Source organism: Papaver somniferum, chromosome 8 (genome assembly GCF_003573695.1).
Source record: "Papaver somniferum cultivar HN1 chromosome 8, ASM357369v1, whole genome shotgun sequence".
Classification (NCBI taxonomy): Eukaryota; Viridiplantae; Streptophyta; class Magnoliopsida; order Ranunculales; family Papaveraceae; genus Papaver; species Papaver somniferum.
In genome coordinates, this window is record NC_039365.1 from 112,640,257 (window position 1) to 112,665,131 (window position 24,875).

Genomic DNA, 24,875 nt, shown 5'->3' on the forward strand with positions numbered 1-24,875 from the left:
TATCTGATCTCCATGAAGAATCGATACCCTATCATGATTTTAAGCCATCTTAAAATACAGTTTCTGTATAATGTTCGTTTGGGTCACCAAAAAAGTACATTCCTTCTTAAAACGGCAACGCCATGAATACGAATACCTTTGACAAACTTTAAGTGCTCTAGACATGTGTCAATGGAATAGGACTACAGTACAGCCACTACATTAAACATGCGGTGCTAAACAATGATATCCTATGTCATGTCACCACATATCAGAAAATGCCACCAAAGAAAATATCTTCTTAAAGTTTGTTTTTATTCCAATTCCGCTCTAGATCCATTTTGTGATCCTAAAAAGAAATCTTGTTAAGTTTCCATTTTATTGAGGATCAAATTCTGATTCTAATCGGAAACCGGTGGAAACCCTAACAAATCTCAGTTTGTTGAAATTAGCTTCAGAAAAGAACTTATTGGTTTTGCAATGGAATCTAATAGGTCATCTACAGAAGGAAGAAGATCTTCTGTGTCATCAGAAGGAGATGACCCCTCCCTTGATAATACCAATGTTTCCGAAACTGGGTCTCTCTCAATTATTGTTCTTGGTGCTTCTGGTGATCTTGCTAAGAAGAAAACTTTTCCTGCTCTGTTCAATCTCTACCAACAGGTTCTGTATTATATCTTATCTTTCTTTCTTTTGATTTTGAAAATGGGATTTGTTACTTGCAGTAATTCCCGAATTTAGGTGTTTACAGTTTCATAAATGAGAATTATAACAAAGTGCTTATAGTGATATATCTCTAGATGAAATGTGTCCATGAAACTGTTTATGGAGCAGCTTTCTAAGGGAGATGCACGATGCAGCACTACGCTGTCTTATATGCTAATTGTGTGGAATAGGAATGTCTCACTACTCTCGTGCTTATAATCACATCCCTTGACGAGGGAGCTGCACCGTGCATCTCCCTTGAGGGAACCACGTGCTAGCACCGCTCGTCAGCACTTTCAATTGTTGTCATCAATTGATTATTTTATGGTGCATTTGCAAAAGTACGTGTGCACATTAGTGTGACATGTTCCTGTTCGTTTCAGGCGCTGTCGTGGTTTCTGTGGTGTATGCAAAAGCTTAATGGTAAAAGTATTCAGTAACTATAAATTTTGAAGGCTTAAACGAATAGCGAATTCCGGATGTTGCTTTACACTTTGTTTAGAGTAGGGGGATACAGGGGATGTAACCAATGCATTATTCTATTTTACTGATAAACATCTTTATAGCTGTTAGACTCTCCCCATGTTATTAGAAGATTTGTTCATTGATGTACTAATGATTTGCGGGTGTATTCAGGGATTTCTACAATCAAATGAAGTTCATATATTTGGATATGCACGAACCAAGATTTCAGATGATGAGTTAAGAGACAGGATCCGCGGGTTAGTTTATTGTCCCTGTTAGTATTGAAAAGTAATTGTCCCTGTTAGTTTATTGTCCCTGTTTGACAAGTAATTGGCATAGTATTGAAAGATGTTTGAAAGTGTCTTATGTTAGCTTAGATATTGGACTCTTTGGAGTAGGAAGACACTCAGCTCGTTGCTTTCTCTAACTCCCCTTTCTGTTTTTTTACTTATTTTAGCACCCCTAATGAACTTTTTAAATTCTTATGATAAATATGTTTCCTGTATCAAGTTCACTAATTAGTATTGATGTGCATGGTAAGGACACGAGATTTATTTCTTTGTGAACATGCAGGCACTTACTTCAGAGCAAGAATTCTTCCTCTGGTTCTGGGGAATCAGAAGATGCAGCTAAGTTTCTGCAACTGGTAAGTATGGTGCTTATTCAACTTTTTATCACTAATGAGAAATGAGACCGTGTCTTATCTTATGATTTCAGTAATCATGTCTTGTAGGTCAAGTACATCAGTGGTGCCTATGATGGCGAAGAGGGTTTTCGGTTGTTGGATACGGCAATTTATGAGCATGAAGTCTCTAAGAATACTCAAGATGGATCATCCAGGCGACTGTTTTATCTTGCACTTCCACCTTCAGTATATCCATCTGTCTGCAGAATGATCAAACTCTTCTGCATGAATAAGTGTAGGTTACATTTTGGTTTGAACAAACCTTCCTGTTACTAGATCATGTCTTTCGATTTATCAAATTTCAGGGATATATTTTTCACAATACATTAGTTAATTCTTTTCAGCTGATTTAGGCGGCTGGACGCGGATTGTCGTTGAAAAGCCATTTGGCAAGGATTTGAAGTCTGCAGAGGCTCTTAGTGGCCAGATTGGGGAATTATTTGGTGAAGAACAGATTTATCGTATTGATCACTACCTAGGAAAAGAGTTGGTTCAGAATCTGGTAATGTTTTCCACTGGAGTTCAAGCCATCTTTATTTTCCCTCAAGACATATATATCTCCTCCAATCCATACCTAACCTTCAATATGACCTATCCGAATTGGCAGTTAGTGCTTCGCTTTGCAAATCGCTTCTTTTACCCCCTCTGGAACCGTGATAACATCGATAGTATACAGGTGAGTTTCTCCACCGAAACCCTTGCTAAAATCTCTGTACCGGAAATATATTGGATAATATTTGGATGTAATCGGTGTTCATATAAATTAGTATTAACGAGATTCAGCTAGAATCTTGCTTAATTGCACCTATATTAATGGTTAGTATGTCTTATAAATTATAATTGGTTCACCTCTCCTTGGAGAGAGCTCAAGTGTGCAGCATAGGTTAAGTGGTTTTGGATTCTTGCCTATTAGCGACTATATGATCGCTTAAAGAGCTTCTCAATATCTGGGAGATGGGTATATAAGAGGCTTTAAGTCATGTATGATTATTGACATAGAGTAGCGTTGATCTTTATTTCGTCTGAAATAAGCTTACTACATATCTTATATGCGCCTCTTGTTATCTCTGTCTTGGTGGCAATTGTTGTGACTTTGCTGTACTGCGTCAAGGTCTTTGCTCAACTCTCGAATGTACACAGGCTAATCATTTTTAGCAACTTGAACCAGAAGTATTTTTCAGCTGCTTCCTACAAAGATCAAATTACTGCTTGTTTCAAATTTATCTTAACTTATGTAGATTGTATTCAGAGAAGATTTTGGAACTGAAGGACGAGGTGGATATTTTGACGAGTATGGGTATGTGTGAATGAAGCTACTAACTGTATCAAAATTGGAAATTTATGTTATATGATGATTGTATCTTGCATATGACATCAAGATCATATTTCAATCTTACATGCTTACATTATTTCTCAAAAAGAATATATAAATTTGCAGAATCATTCGGGATATCATTCAGAATCATCTGATACAGGTACTTTCATTTCAAACTAGTCAAACTTACTTCAAAGTAATTAACTTTTGTAGGATTACCAATTTTTGTTTTTCTCAAATGTTATAATCATGCTCAAATGATATTGTTCGAACTCCTGCAACAGAAGATATATCATTGTGTTTCAGTTAAGACTTTTGAGTTTTGGTATAATTTTGTCACGAACTACTTTAGGTTCTCTGCTTGGTCGCAATGGAGAAACCCGTTTCTCTTACACCAGAACACATACGCGATGAGAAAGTGAAGGTACTAGTCTAGATTCATTCTGTTATATTGAATAATAATATTACCTGTATGTTTTTCTTGTTTTCTTCTACTGTATGGCAAACCATCACGTGTATTACTATTTTTTTAAAATTCCAGGTTCTCCAGTCAGTTGTACCCATTAAAGATGAAGAAGTTGTCCTTGGGCAGTACGAAGGCTATAAAGATGACCCAACCGTTCCAAATGACTCAAATACCCCAACATTTGCAACGGTAGTTTTGCGAATACACAATGAAAGATGGGAAGGTGTGATAAAATTGTCTGCATTTCTGCTAATAGGAAGTGCCAGTCAATACACTTTCGTTTCTCATAATTGTGAAAACCCATGTGCAGGTGTACCTTTTGTACTTAAGGCAGGAAAGGCTTTGAATTCAAGGAAAGCCGAAATCCGAGTTCAGTTTAAGGAGGTTCCTGGGGACATCTTTAAATGTATGAATTGGATTGGTCGTCGTGCATTTTAACCTCTGGCATCCACGGGATGAATGCACTCTTATGTTTTATTATTCTCTCTTTTTCTCAAGGAAATTTCCGATTTGTACATGGGACAGGTAAAAAACAAGGAAGAAATGAGTTCGTCATACGCCTGCAACCTTCAGAGGCCATGTACATGAAGTTAACAGTAAGTTGTTTAATCTCTCTTGATCTGTCTGCAATCTTCTAATCGGCTGTCAGTCTAAATCATATTTTCTCACAGGTGAAACAACCAGGACTAGAGATGTCAACAACTCAAAGCGAATTAGACTTATCTTACCAACAACGGTATCAAGGAGTACAGATTCCAGAGGCTTATGAGCGCTTGATTCTCGATACGTATGATTCTTTTACTACATATATTGCATAGTACCAAAACTGCATTGCATAAATCGTACCAAAACTGCAACTTAAAAGGGTAAAGAAATAACAACAAAAAAAAAGAAAGAAAAAAGAACAAGGGGAGGAAGATACTGAGACGCATTTTTTTTTCTTAAAGGTTATGTTATGCCGCTGCTGGGTAACGAACCTGGGTCACCTGCGTGACAGGCGGGAATACTTACCACATACTACTACGACTGATTTAACGCACTTTTTTGTTGTTGTAGGATAAGAGGGGATCAGCAGCATTTTGTACGTAGGGATGAATTGAAGGTTGGTATACTACAACTCTGTGCATTTCGAGTGTGATTGCATTACATGATGTAAGAAATGCCAAACTGATAAATTTGATCACGTCAATCATCAGGAAGCTTGGGAGATATTCACCCCGATGCTACATCGCATTGATGATGGAAAACTGAAACCAATTCTGTACAAGCAAGGTAGCCGAGGGCCAGTAGAAGCAGATGAGCTTCTAGCAAAAGCTGGTTATATGCAAACACACGGTTATAAATGGGTTCAACCAAATTTATAGATTTAGAACAACGTGGTAATAGCAATAATCTTTTACTAGATGAGTGCTAATAAAAACTGTGATGAAGGGTGTCATACATATATCACGCCGATTGAATTCTCAATGTCAGGTCTTAATGTATGTTTAGTTCAGATACCTAATCTAGTATGTATGACATGTATACTGTTGTGTACTTGTTAGTTAAAGTTAATCTAAAGAAAAATAAATTGACACTATGATGTGAGATTTCTGTTGCTCTTTTAAATTCCAACTTCTTTTAAACCTAGTTATGAAAGCAAGCATGGTATGGAACAATTCCATGAAAGTGTTCCATACAATTGGGCATCCATAGTTTGTGAAAGACCAAATGCAGTACAGTGTTTTTTACTTTGGTTGCAGTGATTAGAAATCTAAATTGCAGTTGGTCGTTTCTATGGCTCTCAAGTCTCGTATTGTTGCAGTCGTCGTTTCTTATGGCTATGAAGTCTCAAATTGTTGCAGTTGGTTGTTTCTTTATGTCTTTCTTTGAGCAGTGTATTGAGTAGTTTAAGAAGAGTGTTGGTCTTATTACATCTGATATTTGCTCAAGGGTTAGTCTTGTTCACCGAGTCTTTCTCGTTTTCATATATAAATATGAACTTGTCCTTCTATGATATTCAGTAAAGAAGATCAAAGCCCTTGTCCACCGACTTGGTGCTTTTGATATGGTATCAGAGCCATCTCTGATTTCCAAAACCTAAAACCAGAAATTGTTTTCAATCTTTATCCGTTTCTTTACAAATTTCAAGATCTTTACCGATCTTACTAAGATTCATCATTCAATGTTGAATACATCAAGATTTGCTTCTTCAACTCCATTAAAACTCAGTATTTCTCCTCCAGCAAAGGTTAATTCTACAAATTTTGTGTTATGAAAGTCTCAGATTGTTCCTTTGTATAAGAAGTTTTGATTTGTACAAATATGTAGATGGATCTACACCTAAGCTTCCTGAATTTATTCTAGATCCAACTACACAAGCTCCGATAGAAAATCTAGATAACTTATAGTGGATTCATCAATATCAACTTCTTCTTTTATGGCTTATCTCATGTTTATATGATGGAACTCATTTTTTTGTTCTCGGTTGTACCGCTTCTTTGAATGCTTGGCAAACCTTGGAGGATAATTATAATTCTTCAGTCAAATCTCGACTTATGCAACTCAAGAATGACTTGCAACATCTTCGCAAAGGAAATGAATCCATGCAAACTTATTTCAATCATGCTAAGTCTATCGCTCACCAACGTTCTCAAGTAAGTCGTTATGTTCTTGATGAAGATCTAGTTTTTCATATCTTGAATGGATTATCGACGCTTTCCGCACATCTATATTACTCAACAACTTAAAAGCTTAGAGTCTATTACCTCTAATGATCTTCTCAGCTTACTTTTAAGTGCAGAACATCAAATTGTTGAATCTCCATTTGATGTTCCAATTGCATCTAATATGCTCGAAACACCAGTACCACACCAGATCTATGTAGTTCCTCCAAATTTTCATCTAATTCTCATTATAGAGCACCTTCTGATTGGCATTCTGCTGGTGGATTCAATTTTCGAGCTTGTGCTGGTGGTGTCGGTCGATATTTTCCAAATTTTAGATCTCCTGGTGGTGCATATAGTAGTTATCGAGGAGGAAGGTTTGATCGTGGTTGGTTTTGTAGTGGTTATAATTCTAGACATTCTAATTTCCTTCCCCACTCACAATCACATGTTGTTTGCCATATACGCATTAAATCTGGTCATACAACACTTGATTGCAGATTTCGGTACAAAAAAAGTGTTTCTGACTATCCTCAAGCCACCAATGTCTATTTCGATGATGGTTACTATGACAATTCTTATGATGAATATTGGAATCCAGATCCTGATGTGTATGCAGTTTACAATGATGATTACAATTCATCTGCTGCTCCTGTTGGTGGTGAGAGTTGGACACCAGATTCTGGAGCTACTCATCATATTACTAATGATTTGAGTAGTCTCAACTTACAATATGAATTTCAAGGTGTTGAGCAAGTGAGAGTTAGAAATAATACAGGTTTGCCCATTAATCATATTGGTACTTCTCATCTTATTTCTGGCAACTCTAATTTTCTTATGAATAATGTACAACATGTACCTGATATCTTTAGAAAGATGTTTTCTGTTTTTTAATGCACAAGAGATAATCATTGTTACTTTGAGTTTCATCTTTCTTATTTCTATGCTAAGGACCTTCAAAGACACAAGAAGTTTCTACAAGGAAGTGTTAAGAATGATTTGTATGATCTCAACCAAAGTAGTTAATATCGTGTATCAGTATCGTATTGGCTCGGTCCGATACACCTATACAAAAGATTATATCGGTCTTTACAGGTGATACATCATTAAGACCAAGAATTTTAAATATTTATAAATTTTTCAATCTGAAATTTTTGGTGTCATATGATGCATTAGTTCTCAAGATTAAAAGCTTCACTGTACAAATTCAATTATATTCCAAGATCATTACTGGATCAGATTGAGTTTTCAAAGGTATAGAGGAAGAATATAATTAGGAGGAAAGGTTCTGTTTATAAATTTTAATAAATAAATAATTTATTCTACCAAATTACTCTTGCCGATATTATCAGTGTACAGGTGATCCCGATATATCAGTTTGTATCGGCCGATACGAGCGTTTTTATCGTTCTTGTATCGCCGATATTTTAGATATCGTACAGTTTTTTTCCGATATACGATAAAAACCTATAATATCGGCCGATACAATCGACATTGACTACCTTGATCTCAACTTTGATTCACTATCCTTTAAAGCTTTTGTCTTTACTGCTACTACATCTGGTGATTAGCATAAGGGACTTGGTCATCCATCCTACAGGACTTTTAAGCACATCTTATCGGTAGTGGATGAGTTTATTTCAATTCATTTGAGTCATTCAGTTTGTAGTGAGTGTCAGTTGTCGAAATCCCATACGCTACCCTTTCATAGTTCAATCAATAAAGATGTTTATGGTCCTTTGGATCTCATCCATTATGAAATTTGGTGTTCTCCAGTGGAATCTGTAAATGGATTTAAGTATTATGAAAGCTTCATTGACACCTTTAGTAGGTTAACCTGGCTGTATCCTCTTGCTTATAAATCAGAAATATTTTCTACATCCTAGATATTGAAGGATTGTGTTGAGGATTACTTTGGCACTAACATCAAAATGTTGCAAACTGATTGGGGTGGTGAATATAAAAATATTTCTTCTATTCTGACAAGGTGTGGTATTCTAAATAGATCTAGTTGTCTTTATGAATAGCTATGATTTCATCCTTGAAAACTATGTATCTTTACATTAGTTTAAGGAAGTAGATGTATGAACTTGTTTTCATAATCGAAAGGGAAATCATGATTGGTCTTGCTATTCATTGAATATCTTTTAAATGACTATGGTAGAACCTATCTTAACTTTGTTGAGACTTGAGGTATAACCGGTTATAGCTTATATAATATAGCTAGTTGTAACCGGTCATGAGCTACATTGGAAATCAAGGTGTAACCTATTACAAGTTACTTTGGGAACCAAGGTATAAGCGGTCACAAGATGAATTGGGAAGTTAGTTATGATCGATCACAAGCTACCTTTGGGAATCAAGGTGTAACCGATCACAATCTAACTCGAGAAGTAAGGTGTAACCGGTAACAAGCTACTTTGTGGAGCAAGGTGTAACCGATTACAACCTATATTGGGAATCATGTTAGAAATAGTCATAACATACTTTGGAGTAATGGACATTGTAGAAACTGGTCTTGCCTTATTGAATCGTATTTCTATGCCTTCCTCTTATTGGTCTTATGCCTTTGAGACTGCCAATTACTTGATCAACAGATTTCCAACTCATATCTTAGCTAATTATACCCCGCTGGAAACTCTTTATATAATGTCTCCAGATTATGTTTTTTTAAAAATAAAATAAAATTGGTTGTACATGTTATCCATCTATGATTTTCATCTCCATCCCCTTTGGTTTCAGCTCCACCACCTATTCCATATACTCATATACACCCTCCATCACATATTCCATCTCCTCCTCCTAATTCACCACCAGATCATGTGGATGCACCTATTCCTGCACCTGACATTTCTACCCCTGTGGTCTTACTAGCACCTCCTCCTATTTCTCATTCTATGATCACCAGAAGTAAAAATAACATTTCAAAACCTGAAACATTTACTGTTATTTTTACTTAGGATATGGACACTCATACCACTTTTGTAAAAATAAATAAATTACTAGTCTGGAAGACTTCCATGTGTGAAGAGATTTATGCTCTAGTACAAAATGGTACTTGGGACTATGTCCCCTATAAGCTAGGGATGAATATTGTGGGTTGCAAGTGGGTTTTTAGAGTGAATGCTGGTGATTATTTTTAAATATGTAAAGCTAGGTTAGTAGATAAGGTTACAATCAAGTGGAAGGGATTGATTACCATGATACATTTAGTCCATCGGTAAAGCCAACTAACATTAGACTAATGCTCTATGCTGCTTTGTTCAAAGGCCGATCCACTAGAAAAGTAGATGTCAAAAATGCTTTTCTTCATGGTTTTCTCAATGAGGAAGTTCATATGCAGCAGCCTCTTGGATTTATTGATAAACAACATCCTCATCATGTTTTTGCACTTAAGAAATCTTTATATGGTTTTTAAAAAGCCCCTAGAGCTTGGTTTGAGATGCTTAATCATTTTTTTTTATCTCTCAAGGGTTTCTTTCTTCTAATACAAATACTTTTATATTCTACAAGGTTTCATCTACTTCATCTATGTGGATGGCACCTTAGACACAGGGAGTACTGATTCTGGTATTCAATCTCTTATTGCTACTTTGGGAACTGAATTTGCTATTAAAGACTTGGGTCCATTACACTTCTTTTTGGAGATTCATGTAACCTACATCAACTTTGGAATTCATCTAAATCAGCTGCAGTATGTTCATAATCTCTTGAAAAGACTCAATTGTTATCAGCTAAGCCCATCTTAACTCCCATTGCCTTGCAAATAAACATGCCACTTCCTCTCCATATGATTTTTATGATCCTCAATTGTATAAAAACATAATGGGGCTTTGGAATTTTTAACTATTACAAGGCCTGACATCTCCGTCGCTGTCAATAAAGCATGCGAATTTATGCATAAACCCTCTATAGAAGACTAGAATGCAGTGAAACGGATACTGAGATATCTTAATGGCACTAAATATCATGGTCTTAAGTTCAAGAAATCTTATGCTCTCCCACCTCAAATGTTTTGTGATGGTGGCTGGGGTGGTGATCTTGTTGATAAAAGGTCCACAAGTGGAATGACTCTCTTTTTAGGAAATAAAAATATGTTTATAGATCCAGTAATGAAACTGATTACAGAGCCATGGCTGAAGCTATTTATGAAATTCTTTGGGTTTAATCTCTTTTATAAGAACTGCAACTTTCTTTTCATGGTCCACCTATTCTTTGGTGTGACAACATAGGTGCCACTTATTTGTCTACAAATCCCATTTTTCATAACAGAATGAAACATGTGGAGATGTCTTTTCACTTTTTCAGGGAGTTAGTTTCTGTCAAAGCTTTGCAAGTCAGATATATCTCTATAAATGATCAACTTGCTGACACACTCACAAAGGCTTTGGATCTACTTGTTTTGAATTTAGCAGAGGAAAGTGAATGTTCCAGCTGTCACTAGCTTGCGGGGGAATGTTTAGCCAGTGTACTGAGTAATGTAAGAAGAGTGTGCATCTTATTACATCTGACTGTTGTTATTTGTTATTTTTTGTAGCTGTCTGTATTTGGTTAAGGGATAATCTTGTTGACTAAGAGTCTTTCTCGTGTTCATATATAAATAAGAACTTGTCCTTCTCTGATCTTCAGTTGAGAATATCAAAGCCTGGTCCACCGACTTAGTGATCCTAACACTTTCAAATATCAAATTGTTACAGTAGCCAACATTTTCTCTTTGGTTTTTACAGTTTTGTTCTATTTTTATTCTACTCTGATCCCGTGGCTATTGGGTATACATTTTGAACATTTACATCTTCTCTGGAACACACCTTATATTAAGACAAGCAACTTAGCCAATCAGGTTAAGAACCTGAGTGACCGAATGTTTTTCTAAACCAGAACAATTAGGGAGCATATAACATCCTGGTGTTGCCTCCTTGGGAGGAAGATAGACAATTAATAATTGTTGCATAAATTTGGGCAACCCATCCATGCCTTAAGGTAGTCAGGTAACTTCTCTAAAATAGCAAAATAATTCAAATGATTCCCGCTTGATTAAGTTATTTGACTGTTTTTCAGGATGCTTCTGTCTCATTATCAGTTGTTTTGCAAACTTTGGATCCTCCACCTCTATATTGGAGGTCCTCTTCTTTTGGTATTACTGCCATTTCATCGGAGTTATTGCTCTAAGAGTCCTGCATTTTCCCATAGTCATCACTCGACGTGTGAATACCCTTGTGCTTCTGATTTTTCCTCTTCCATCTGTCACTAAGAGTATCTATTACCACTGCATTTGTTGGTTTTAAATAAAACTTATAACATGATGATGATTGTAGCCTTTTGAATCGGTATCCTTAGACAACCCACTCCAGACCAAGCTTATCTGGATGGTTTGAAGTTAGGCTAAGATCTATTGTACAAACATTTTTTCGACCATTGCTTCAGGTAACACTTGACTTAGGAAGTGTAAGTTCCGTTCCCTTGCTGGATAATGGTCTAGATAGGTGGTTGAAACAATATCAAAGATTGACTTAGGAAGTTTATGTTCCGTTCCCTTGCTGGATAATAGTCTAGATAGGTGGTTGAAACAATAACAAAGATTGTACTTTTGGCTTCAAGTTTCTTACGCGATTTGTTTTTGGATAATAATTCGATTCTATTCAGATTCACGGGTATGAATGAATTATAAAATTATTATTGACTTCATTATAAAATGAAGCCGTATAACAATTGTGACTATTATTTTTTCGGTGAGTCTACGTAATGTGATCAACTCAGAATCATGTACTAAGTAAATATTGATGCCTCGGTTGATCTGATACTAAGTAATTCAGATACTATTATAGTAATTCGTATATATAGTTAACAAGCAACACGAGAATGTACGTGGTTCGACTTTCTCCTACGTCCATAGGTAACAAGTAGTGATTTTATTAACGGTTATGAGTGAGGTTACCAGATCTTAAGTACCGTCAAAGATATTAATCTAGCTAATAGCAATTGTTGGACTATTTCTCTTAGTATTGAATAGAAGTATAAGCTATTCTCTAGTTCTCTCTTAGTAATTTTATGTCCATTCTCTTGGGACGAAGCTGAGTATTTATATCTCCCTCCGCCTTTGGGACTTCTTCGTTGTCTTGAAAGCTTCCAAGGTTGAATTGCTTGAACATGTCATATATGCGCTTCGTATTCAAATTCTAGTTTGAGCAACATCATGCTCTAAACTCGACCATGGCATGCCACCATGACCATCACAACTTGGCCACGACCATGGTGTATAATTTACTATACTTCCTATTATCAATTCCATACTTTTATTTTCCATGTTTTAACTTTGTGTTACCCTTGTTTTTTTTTGTTTGTCTTATGTAGGTAGAATCATCCAAAAAGAGCGAAAAAAGTGCTGAAATGGACATAGAAGTGAGCATGGACTAACGACCATATAGATTTCGAAAAAAATTCAAGAGGATTCACCTCCGTATTGTATATAATTAAGAGACAAATAGAAAACAAAAAGAATGAGATCATTCCGAATTTGTATGCAAAAGTTATGGTCAAAACATCTTAAGGATTTCTATTGGGGATCTCTACTAGGACCGGTCCCTTACCTGCGGATCTCTAGCAGGACCGGTCCCCCTCTTTAAAAAGTTGCAAGAGTACTTTCCATAAGGAGAAAACTTGGTTCCTAAGCATGCTTAAATCCTAGGATTATTAAGGGTATTTAAGGAGATTTTCAAAGATCTTTTAAGGAGATTTCGGTACACGTTTTATCCAGATCCGAAGTGGTAAAAAGAAGACAACGAGCGGAAGCTAGGGTTTTAGATTTCTTCCATCATCGTATTAATTTCTTTTTGATTATCTCATATGTATATCATGGGTTTTACTAAATTCATGAGTAGCTAAATTCTTATTTGATTGAAGATGAATTCTAAGTTCTTAACATGACTTGATTTAAAATATGAATCTATTTTAATTTCTTTACAAATATTATCGTTTGTTTTTACTATGATTATATTTATGATTGATTAATTGATTATGTGGCCTACTAAATCAGTTTGTTGATTAATTTACATCTGTTCATGGTGTTTTTTAGTTCAGAGCTAAAACCGTAAAACTCCATATTTATGTGCCTTTGTTCTGTAAAAAAGTAGAGTCATTAAAAGCCAATGAGTGCCTATACCTCTCGTTTTACATATATATAATTATATTTATGAACTTTGCCCAGCCGAATTCAAGAAATATATATATATATATATATATGATCATACAATTTATATTTACTGAGTAATTCAATATCTGCATGTATTAAATTTATTGGAATAATATTGGTGCATGTTGCAACAAACCCAAATATTCTGTAAATTTATTGAGCTCCCAGTTGCATTATTCACCAATGCGGAGCCTGCTGAGTACCTATTTCATACTGTGTTCCCAGCTGAACTCTTAATACCGGTATGACATGATGATTAATGATTCACTCTTAGCTGAGTAGCATGAATCTCCCGAAGTGTCTGAATTAAGATATACATGAAGGTACCTGGTTAGAAGCGTGTATGCTGTGTCACTGACTCGTGCCACGCTACTCGTAAGAGTGAAAAAATATTGATTTTGTGTTAACATACAAAATTCACTAAAATCGATTAATTTTTTGTCAATACACAAAATTCAATTTTTTGACCTAATTTTGTGTCAACTCACAATATTGGATTTATTTCCTAAAAACGGAGCAAGCACAATATCTCGATCCCTACTGGTCGAGACTAAACCTAAGAAAGCTAGGAAATTGGCTCGTCATAGATCCAGTAGGAGTAAAATCCTAACATATGTGAAAAATAAACAAAAGGGAAATCGTGACTGATTAGGTCAGTTACGGGTGGGGCATGGCTGCGCCACTTGGCCGGCCGGTTTATACTCCAGCCCGCGCCTCCTATGGACGACTAGCCCTGCTCCATGTTAGCCCTCACTCGCTCATCTTTCCTATCGACCAATCATATCGTTTCTACGCTACAAGCTCCGCTTTAAATTGCTAATGGAAGTAGGCTGGTCGAAGCGCTTATATTTCTTAAAAAAATGGATCTTGGCCGCCCAAGTCAGTCGCAAATTGATCACGACCACACGACTTGGACGGCGTCATTAACTAATTTAAACCCTTACAAGCTCGGAAAGTAGGATATTGTTGTGATGACCGATCACCCATCTATTGCCTCGACGAATCACATCGCTCTCGTCGAACCACTTCTTTATATAAAGATTAAATCTAGGCAGTCCAAGTCAGTCGTAGAATGATTACAACCACACGACTTGGCCGGTAAATTTAACAATCTTGGATCTCTCCTAACATGACCGAGCAAGCTCCATGATAGATACATGCGGTCCCTCTACTATTTTAGCCAATCAGGTTGCTCTTGGCCTACCTGCTTTGATCTGAATCATCGCCCAAAGGAATCTAGTCGCGCTTCCCATAAGGGTCTTAATTAGGTCAAACGACAACAAAAACTTGCCGCAAAGTCGTCTCAACTATCCAACTTGGCTAGCTGATTTGGCTGGTTTAGATTTAATTTGGGTCGAGCAATGAGGTGCCATGATGGCTACTGGTCACCCCTCTCCTATAAGGACCGATCACGTCATCCCTGACCTGCTCGAAAAACTCCCTGCAGTCGATCAAAGAGAACTGGTCCACTTGCTTGTGTTGGTCGCACAAGCGACTTCCTGTGTGGTTCGCATGTGTCAAACACTTTTGAATCGATGCTTTACATGCATCAATTATTTTTGATTTGCTTGCTTGAAAACGATGCTTTACTTGCGTCGTTTACAAATGATATTTTTAGAATTTTCAAAAATAATTTAATAATTTATTTAACTACGAGCACCATGTGCTATTTTTGAATACCATTTATGGAAAGTACCATCCATACGACTTGACTTGTCGCTTAGAACCACCTGCTGCCTAGCTTGCGCATGATTGGTCGGAATATTTCTCTACTTGTAGATTTTACATACAAGGTTCACGGCATATGTTAGCTGCTGAATAATCACGTACTCATTCTTCTACTATTCATGACCACTTCTCACATGTCATGGTGGTGGGCCAATTCAGCAACTACCACGCCTCCTATTGTTAGTCGTAACACGACTTGCTCCATATTATGTGGAATTTACCATATAAACATGCGCCTTAGTCATGCAAATCACGACTAAGATCTACTCACTACCAAAATACTCGAGAAATCAAACATGTCACAAACTAAGGGATGTTCATCAGGGTATTGGTATGGCGGTTTACATCATGCGGCGTGGAACATGCCCGTTATGATAAAGTGTTAGGAAAGGAGGACAGTTGACAAAAGTAGAGGAGTAGTGGATGTAAAACCGACCAGTCTTCGCTTCACAAAAGGTACATGGTTGTCATCACTTTTACACTATCTCCACCTCTTCATAACACAACTACTTCCATTTCCTATGAGATCAGGGTGTTCGACTATGACTCGCTATAAATAGATTTTCAATTTATTCAATCAGTAACTAACAAAAAATTTCTAGAAAACACAAAGAACTTACAGCTTCCATTTTTACAAGCAAGTTCCAATTTCTGAGAAAAGTCATAAACAACCACATCTTACGGAGCTTGTATCTCTAATATCAACACCTTCTCTGCCTCCCTCCCTAAGATCAACCCTTCTCCTTCATTTGTGACTAAAGCAAGACTGGAACGACCATTTCTTGGTTTAGGACATAATTGTACAGATTGATCTCTCAAATCTAAGGTACTCCTTTGCAGTATATTTGTTTACGGTCTAGACTCGTTTCTCATCAACCCACACACTTTTACTCTTTTCTCCGAAATCAGTTTTTACCTTAGTACAACATCTATCAAAGGTTGAGAGATCCGTAATCGTCTAGCAACTCTTTATCCAAGTAGATCTCACAAGACCTTACAGAGGGGTTCTGTGGAGGAATCGTGAGTAAAAAAAAATACTAGTAAGTGGATCGAGCATACTGAGTTTAACTGCTAGGATCAAACTCAAATTCACAAAACCTAAAGCATTCGACTGAATTACATGTTGTAAGCGAATCTCAAGGTGGTTTAGGCTGATAGAATCCAATAGCTAAGTTTACCTTCGGTGATATTAGGAATCTTGGGTGTATCTAAGCATGCCTGTTACCTTTCGGTTGATCATAATCTATGATTTATGACGAATAGAAAAATATATTACTTTGATGAATGTTTAGTAACGAAAAAAGATTCCTCGATCACATTTCTCATCCTTGATTACATCTTTATTTACTACTTTTGTTATTAACTTTTCTTTATAACCTATAAACAAAGCCCCCCTTTGTGACGTTTGACAATTGAAAACTCTCAGTTTTTCGTGGAAACGATCCTTGCTTCCTTTATATTACCAGTTAATTATGTGGAAATGAATGATTTAATTTGTTACACTCATTGTTGAAAGGTAAAGATAATATGGGTCTACACGTCCATGTCACAACAATGACTACACCTTTTCCTAGAACATTAAGAGAGAGAGTGTGCTTTCCATTGTACCATATTCCTCCTTTTATAGGATTTTCCCAAAGTTCCTTCCTTATATGACATCATGCCACATGTCATTGAAACCATCTTATTTACCATTGTTGACAATCCTCATAATATAACTCCTAATTTTATTAATCCATTCCTTATCCTTTCTATTCCATGGACATGGTCCTTAGTCCCCAAGTCCTCATTTTCCCTAATGGGCTTAACTTCTCTTTGGGAACTCCATAGCCCTGTTAAAGGGTAATTATTTTCATGTATCAACATTATTCCCCTGACAAATAACCCGGTAGTCATTCAGTTCTCTATCCGAGAATCCCTCTTTTATTCTATATGAGGTAAGAGAAGCTAACCATTATCCACCCACGTCTCTATTGACGGCTGGCTTTCCCACAACGTGTTAGTAGTCTCTTCAGTTTCCTACAGTTATTTCACTTATCACATAACTATACAACCCTTCTTCAGAGAACGCCTATATATATATATTCACACATCATCCCATTCTTTTACTCTCTACCATTTTTATTTTGTATTTAACTTACCATACCTGCGTTATGTCGACTGATTCTTCTAGGAGCGACTCGTCTGAAAAATAGGAATCAAAGGATGAGTAAGTAAAGAAATAGAAGGAGCCGAGCTTGGTAATTAGGGGGCAGTTTTATTTCCTAGGCCTGTAGATGACAACTTTTACACAATTGAAGAGATTATAAAAAATTTCGATCTAAAGCACTCCTTGAAGCCGAGGGTTCTATACACCAGTCAAAATGTGCCTTCCACGGATGACTATCTCATCCCTCGCCTTCTCACTCCTTATGTGCTACCATACTCTACACCTGGGTGGCTTATGCATCCTGAAACGGATGAGCCAACTGCCTTTTCGTTCACCAAAGTTCTGTGCATGGCCGTTCACCATGTGATTATTATATTCTCATTATCGACTTCCGCTCTATTAACGCATGTCATATGGCCACATTAGGTGTCGTACATTCTCTCCAACCCCGACCATGCAGCCACCATCAGATCAGTGGATATTGAGGATGCAATAAACGCATCTCTTCATTAGGAGGTGGTTAGATGCATGCGTGACATTACGCGGCTTTGCTGCCGCTGGGTGCCTCTTGTTCACACTTTCTTTTTTTTGCGTGCGGGGGAAGCAACTGTTGTTTTGGAAGATGTAGTTGCGCTTATGGGATTTTCCATCCATGGCACTCATTCTTACGATGAAGTGACTGTCTTTGAGGCTATGACTTTCGAAGATAAGGAGTTATGGGCCAATCTAATAGGTTGTAAAGATGAATCTCGGAGGGAGCGGGTGAAAAAGGACCAGATGCCAAAAAAGGGGTCTGGATCTAAAGTCAGTGGTTGAAAGGAGAAATTAACCCCTGCGGCAAAAAGGAAATCCATTGAGTCATAGAACGAGAAACCCGTTTTGCCACGTTCAACAGGCGAGCGCTTACTTGCCAGCTCACCCGAGCCTTTGAAGCTCTTCATGCTCGGCTGCTTCACCCGTGCAAGCTGACGATTCTTCCAAATTTGTCATTAAACTGAATAGACGCGCCTCATTTCCTCTTTGGATCAAATAGTGGGACCCTCGACCAGTTGATAAGAAGGTTACACCTCCTTCTCGAAAACAAAAGAACCCTCGTGCCGAATTGGCGGCCTTCATTTTGTTTTGGCATTGTCACGATGTTATTGAGTACAATCATTGAGATACCATTAAAAGCAAACTCATGACGATAGATGTATTGATGTGACGCGGTGTTTCTTTCCCTCTGGCTCCAATGTTCTTGGGGGGAGGGAGGGGTGTATCGTCAGTTGGATTTGCTTTGTTATGATATCCTCCGAGTAAAGGCGATTCATGAAGTTAAAACTTTTGTTCCTGCTCCCTCATTCAAGCGTGGGCTTGGGAAAACCTTCCCGTGTATGCCCCTGCAGCTCGTTCATTGGCGGTCTATCGTGAAGAGGAATTTACGCAAGAAGATGATACTCTCACCACGATTCTCGCTACTTATAGTTATCCACGGATGGCTCTTTGGCGCGACCAGGGGAAGGCAACCAAAGACGACATAGTGGAATTTATGGACATCACGAAGAATTTCAATCCCTCCCCCTGCCATGATGGTCGATCTGGCCCTGCTCATTATGATTTCGCGTCTCCGCTGGATGGCATGATGTTGTATATGTCACAGATCTGTCTGTACAAGATCTTGACTCAGTAATGACTGTATTTCCCGGATGCCTTCCTGGTTTTTACACTGGTAAGTTTATGGCGATGTCTTACAACCTTGATCGTACGGCTCGGAGCTAGGGTTTTATCAAGGGGTTCATTTTCCTTACCCGCCTTTGTTCGCTTCCGATGTCCCAGCGGTTCGTGCTAGCTTTGATCGCTTTATCTTTGGGGTGCAACTCGTCTTGTGATCGTGGGATTAGCTTTTATTTTCAACACATCCTATCCCAGATTGTCCCTTGGCCGTTTCTGAGGCAGCTCACAACTATCATGATCAGATTCGTCGGCATGTGTAAAATTTTGTTTTGCGTGAGGTAACCCCCCCTCGACTGGTTTATGATAATCTCAAGTTACTGCATGCATCCGGTCGTATTAAGCTGAGTAATGAAGAACAAAATAGCATGGCTTTAAATCTGGCACCAAAGATCTCTCCTTCGAACCGCTAGTGACTTCTTGGTACCCGCCGGAGGGGCATGAGCCTATAAGAAAGGAGCTAAAGAAGAAAGGAGCCAAGCCTCCTCTTTCCAAAAAGAAACCCGCTAGGATTCATATCCCAAAACCTGCTGTTAACTCCCCGACGATGCAGGTGCATTTTGAACTCAAGTATTATCATTGCTATAGATTCCCCATTTTTTTAATGGCGGGTTCATGCACTCCCAGGGGGTTCGGGGTAGATTTATCCGCGTTTGCATGTGTCGTCGGTTAACCCATTAAGGGAAGAGACCTTTCGTGCTAAATGCCAGCCTTTAGAGTCTCATAGTGAGCTGCTGGATTTTCTTAGTCCTACCGGCTAAACTCGCTCGGTTTTGGGTGGGTCTTCAGCCCATGTGGCCCCTCAACAGGATTTTTCTGCAGGTAACTGCCCATTCTTTATCTTACATGTATCACCATTTTTAATTTACGGTGTCTTTATTTTTATTCTATTTATACGTCGATTTTACTTTCTTAGTGTTATATTTTGTTTGTTCGGCAGGTTTTTCCACCGACTCCGAGTCATCTTCAGCTTCTTCATCCTTTCATTCAAAACCCCGCGAGTCATCTCTTAATCTTTCTCTTCTTGAGGTTAGTTCTTTCTCCCTTCTTTTCCTTCTTTCTTTTTTATTCCCATATTTCCTCGTGTGTTTTTTTTTGTTAGAACATGGGTAAGCGCGGTCATAAAGAATCTTCCAAGAGAGGTGACTCTAGCAGTATGAATGGTGTTAAGCGCCTGAAGCTAGACGGGTAAGAATTCATGACGAATGTTCGCCCAGAGGAGAACTCCGATGATCTCAATTCACTATCATAGCCCGAGGATATATCCAGTTCTGCTTTTCTAAAGTAGTAGACCCTGATGAAGCTAGTGTCGATCCCCAGGCTTACACGTGGGTGCATGGTTTTTGAGTTTCTTCTACAGCCGCTACTTATAAGAGTATTGTTGAGAGACGCGGTCATTTGGTGAAAGAATGTGTTCTTGATATGAAGACGTTGTGTTATATGGACAAAAACCTCCTGGAAGTCGCCGACGGACTTTCTGGGGCGGGGAGTGATCCCATTGATATGGGTGTGTTGAAGGGATGAGAGACCACTATTCGGTTATCCCTTGGTCTTGGCTTTACCTTAAAATGGTTAGACGACCTGTTAATTAAAGTGAAGCATCGATATGACCCCCGCGTGCACCTCCCAGGGAAAATTGACAAATTGGAGAAGGACTTGACTGCTCTTACCGAGGTAACCTATGAGAAGAGGGTCGCGCTGAACAAGCTTGTTGCTGATGTTGCCACGGCAACCGTTGCAGCTAAGCAAGCAGAAGCAGCTAAGAACGAGGTTCGTGTGGAGCTTGATAAGAAGGGGCGGGAGTTGACTGTGCTCAACTTTGTTTGATATGTTTTTGTTTCACCCCCTTTCCTTTCTAGTGAACAATTGTTGATGGTGGATTTTCAACAAAGGCTAAAATCGTAAAATCATGATCTTGCATGTTTCTGACACGGCTTCAGGAATGTATGTGAAACTCATATTTTAGGATTTGTGAAAGCTTATTTCACAATCTCTGACTGAGCGTACACCCTCTCAGAGCTCTATATGAATATGTTATTCGTAAAGCCTCCCCGGCTGAGCTTTTTGACACTTCGCATATTTCATCAACACCTCTATATAGAATCGAAATGATTGGACGGCTCCTAGACATATTTCATGCTAGTATAGAGCGTTAACGTCTTCAGGATGCCACTCTGTTCCCTGACTATGTATAGCGAATATGTATAGAATGTCTTAACGATTGGACGGTTCCTAGACATATTACATGCTAGTATAGAGCGCTAACGTCTTCGGGATGCCACACTGTTCCCCGACTATGCACAATCAATATTCAGAATGAATATGATGCTTCCATCATCTGATACCTCATTCTCGAATAAACAATGCTCCTAGACATATTGCATGCTAGTATAGAGCAATTCATGGGTTAAATTCTAGCGCAACATTCATCAATCAAATTCCTAGAAAAATAATCTATTTTATCTCATTACTCGGTTTCATGGCTTATTCCCGACTGAATTCCATGAATTAGTAATAGATAATCAATCTATCTCACTACTCTGTTTCATGGCTTATTCCCGGCCGAATTCCAGGAATTAGTAATAGATAATCAATCTATTTTATTACTCCGTTTCGTGGCTTATTCTCATCTGAATTCCACGAACTAGTAATAAATATTCACTGTTCGGGCATCTGGGCCACCACCGAGTAAGCCCTGAGAGAATGGTGCGAGTGTACTTAACAATAATACACGAACGAGCACCCAAATGCATAAACGAGCATTCAAAAATATGGACGAACGAGGAAAACCTATGCAAAATCAGAAAGGAAAATAATTACAAAATAATAAAGAGGCGCGCACGGAACAGGGCCCACCGGCCGGCCATATGCCGCCTTGACCGATCCCACGTCTCTTCCTTTTATTTTTAACTTATTTCATTATTTTTTCTTGTCTCATGAAAACTCCTTGTTTGAGCAAACTTTCTCGTTCGAGCAAAACTCTTAGTTTCTCCATATTTCCCCAAATGATGAAAAATAATAATATACTAGTACAATTGTTGCCATGGTGGGAGGGCCGACCGAAGAAGAATTTGAAGATGGGTTTGTCTGTGACTACTTTCGCTTTGTTTAGGGAAAAGTGATACTTTCGCTCAGTTTCGGGAAAAATGGTACTTTCATCCTGTTTCATAAAAGTGATACTTTCGCTCTATTTCAGAAAAAATGATACTTTCACCCTGTTTCAGAAAAAGTGATACTTTAGCTTCGCTCCAGAAAAAATATCTTTTCCGGAACGGAGACGAAAGTATCGCTATTCCCAGAACAGAGCGAAAGTATCGCTTTTCCCTAAACAGAGCGAAAGTACCACTTTTCCATGAAACGGGGCGAAAGTATCACCTTTTCCCGAAACTGAGTGAAAGTATCACTTTTATTGAAACGGAATGTGAAAGTATCACTTTTTATGAAACGGAAAATTAGTTTATCCATAAACCAAAATATGGTTGCATGATGTGGCATGCATCCTTTGTGGTGGTTTGCATAATGACTATGCATTCAATTTTCGAGAATTGTGCCAAAAATAAAAATATCATTTTTCTTGAAACGGAGGGAGTACATCGTTTTATTAGTTGCAACGCAAAGTTAGTTGATGCATAAACCAAAATATGGCTACATAATGTATTATGTATCCTTTGTGGTGGTTTGCATAATGGATATTCATTTAATTTTCTAAAATTGTGCCTAAAATGATAAATACCGCCTAATTTTTCGTAAAAACTCTAAATTTGATATTGTTCTTTGTACTCATTGCGTATCTTTTTTTATTACCTTTCCAACGAGATAAAATTTGTAAAATTCCAAGGCACGGATTTTTAGATATGTTATATTAAAGTTTGCTTTCTAATTATACCCCTAAAAATAAGATACACAAGGAGTTATAGTAATTGGACTAAAAGGGAGGGATAATTGTGTCAAGTGAAAAAGACCAACCATGGACACCAAATCCAATCTTTTTGTGTCAATTGATGACTTAGGATTTACAAATAAGTGGTGTTAGAGCATTGCTCGGTAGAACTCGCATGCGTTGCTATCTCAAGCATGTTTGTCAATGTTAGTGATCAAAACTATAAGTCTTGATTTCTAGTCTACTATAACTAAGTCTCGGACTAGGATAGAAAGTGTAGTTGAGCTCAAGGACTTCATGGCGATTCATCATACAAGAAGAAGAACTACTCAAGGAACCGGTGGAACTTCTCGACAAAAAGGTATGTGAAGACTTGAACTTATCTGTCACTCAAAAGTCTATCTACTCTATCTCCTACTTCTTGAGACAAAAAGTCGTATGCTATATATAAACTTAGATTATACACATTTGGTATTTCGAGCCGAGTATACCTCGTCTATCAATATCTCGAAATATGTGTTGGTAAGCGTTTCTCTATTCCCATACCCGCCCATGTGCATCCCTAATTATATTCGAGTTTGTCCATACAGATTTTTAAGCGAAATATTGGGTGGTATTGTTAGACCCCCGCTTTTTCAATTGGTATCAGAGCAGGAAAATACGTTCAAGACCTTACAAGTCCGTGTTTGTAGAGATCTGACTCTATGGACAGAGGTGATATCTCTATTAACGTACAACCAGTCTTCGATGACTCTAATTACTTATGGTAGAAAATTTCTATGCGAGCTTTTCTTCAAGCACGTGATTTTCAATCATGGGTATATGTTGTTAATGTCTATGATGCTCCCGTTGTGGCAGTTGGAGATGTAAACGTTCTCAAGAATATTGGTGAATATAATCCTGCCGAGATACTTGTTGCAAAGCAAAATTCCGACGGTTTGAATGCCATTACCCCAAATCTTCAGCACCATGTGTCAAATTGCACTAGGTCTAAAGATGCTTGGGATATCTTAGAAAACGTATTTGAAGGAAACTCCAGCGAAAAGGAAGCTAGACTTCAAAACCTTAATTCCGATGGGGAGAACCTTCGTATGGCAGATGAAGATACATTTGATGAGTTTAATCACAGAGTGTCTGAAATTGTTAATGCATCTTTTGCATTGGGTAAGACTATTCATTGTGATAAAAATTCTCAGATCGCTGCCATCTAAATACGAGTCTAAGAAGCATGCCATCGTTGAGGGAAATAACCTTGATAATCTTTCCAGAAATACATCGGTTGGAAAGCTAAAGATCTTTGATCATGAGAATACATCCAAAATCGGAAAGGATATTGCCTTTAAAACACAGAAGAACACTAAGTTACTTGATAAAAGTAAAAGTGTTTATGTCTCTGAGGATGATCATTCTGAGGGTGATTTTTCGGATGAAGATCTTGAAAAATCAGTCTCCTTGATCACCAGACAGTTTAGGTATCCTCTATTGAACAAAAGTAAACGGTTTTCAAGAGACAAACCTAGGTCGTCAGATAAACCTCACAATCGCGTTCCTTCTAAAAACAGCGATGCTGACGAGGTTGATGACGATGATATGCCACAGTGCTTTAAGTGTAAAGGTTTTGGTCATTTTGCAAATGAGTGCCCAAATTGTATAAAATACATTGGGAATAAAGGTCTTCCTGTAACAATTGATGAGATGTCTGAAATCTATGATTCTGATGAAGATAAGAAATCAAGTGTTGGTCTTCTATGTGAAAACATTGATTTTGATAATTGTAGCAATACATATATCAACCTTGATGGTTTTGGTGAAGAAGAGAATCCAATCAAGCTGGAAGAATCAATTGACCCATCCTTTGAAAACTCTGGTTGTAATATTTCAGGATCTACTATGTGTCTGGCTACTTTCACACCACAGATGCCTGAATACTATCCAAGTTTGACGTGCTCGTTTTGTTCT

The 24,875-nt window shown here is 37.8% G+C and overlaps 1 protein-coding gene across 4 annotated transcripts; it reads left to right on the forward strand.

Annotated features, from left to right (window-relative positions):
* The first annotated feature begins 220 nt into the window (after nucleotides 1-220).
* LOC113302640 (glucose-6-phosphate 1-dehydrogenase, cytoplasmic isoform-like) lies at nucleotides 221-5,194 on the forward strand. 4 transcript variants are annotated; one of them, XM_026551581.1, is made up of 16 exons: nucleotides 226-642; nucleotides 1,068-1,107; nucleotides 1,321-1,406; nucleotides 1,723-1,795; nucleotides 1,883-2,069; nucleotides 2,179-2,336; nucleotides 2,442-2,510; nucleotides 3,073-3,131; nucleotides 3,273-3,309; nucleotides 3,502-3,573; nucleotides 3,691-3,838; nucleotides 3,926-4,021; nucleotides 4,141-4,211; nucleotides 4,287-4,402; nucleotides 4,672-4,717; nucleotides 4,812-5,194. In XM_026551581.1, the coding sequence occupies exons 1-16, from the start codon at nucleotides 518-520 to the stop codon at nucleotides 4,977-4,979; spliced, it is 1,551 nt and encodes a 516-aa protein (XP_026407366.1). In that variant the 5' UTR covers nucleotides 226-517; the 3' UTR covers nucleotides 4,980-5,194. The 4 variants fall into 4 exon arrangements, with proteins under 4 accessions (XP_026407367.1, XP_026407365.1, XP_026407366.1 ...); XM_026551582.1 differs by lacking the exon at nucleotides 1,068-1,107 and having other exon boundaries at nucleotides 221-642; nucleotides 4,816-5,194; XM_026551580.1 differs by lacking the exon at nucleotides 1,068-1,107 and having other exon boundaries at nucleotides 225-642; nucleotides 2,188-2,336.
* The last annotated feature ends 19,681 nt before the right edge of the window (nucleotides 5,195-24,875 follow it).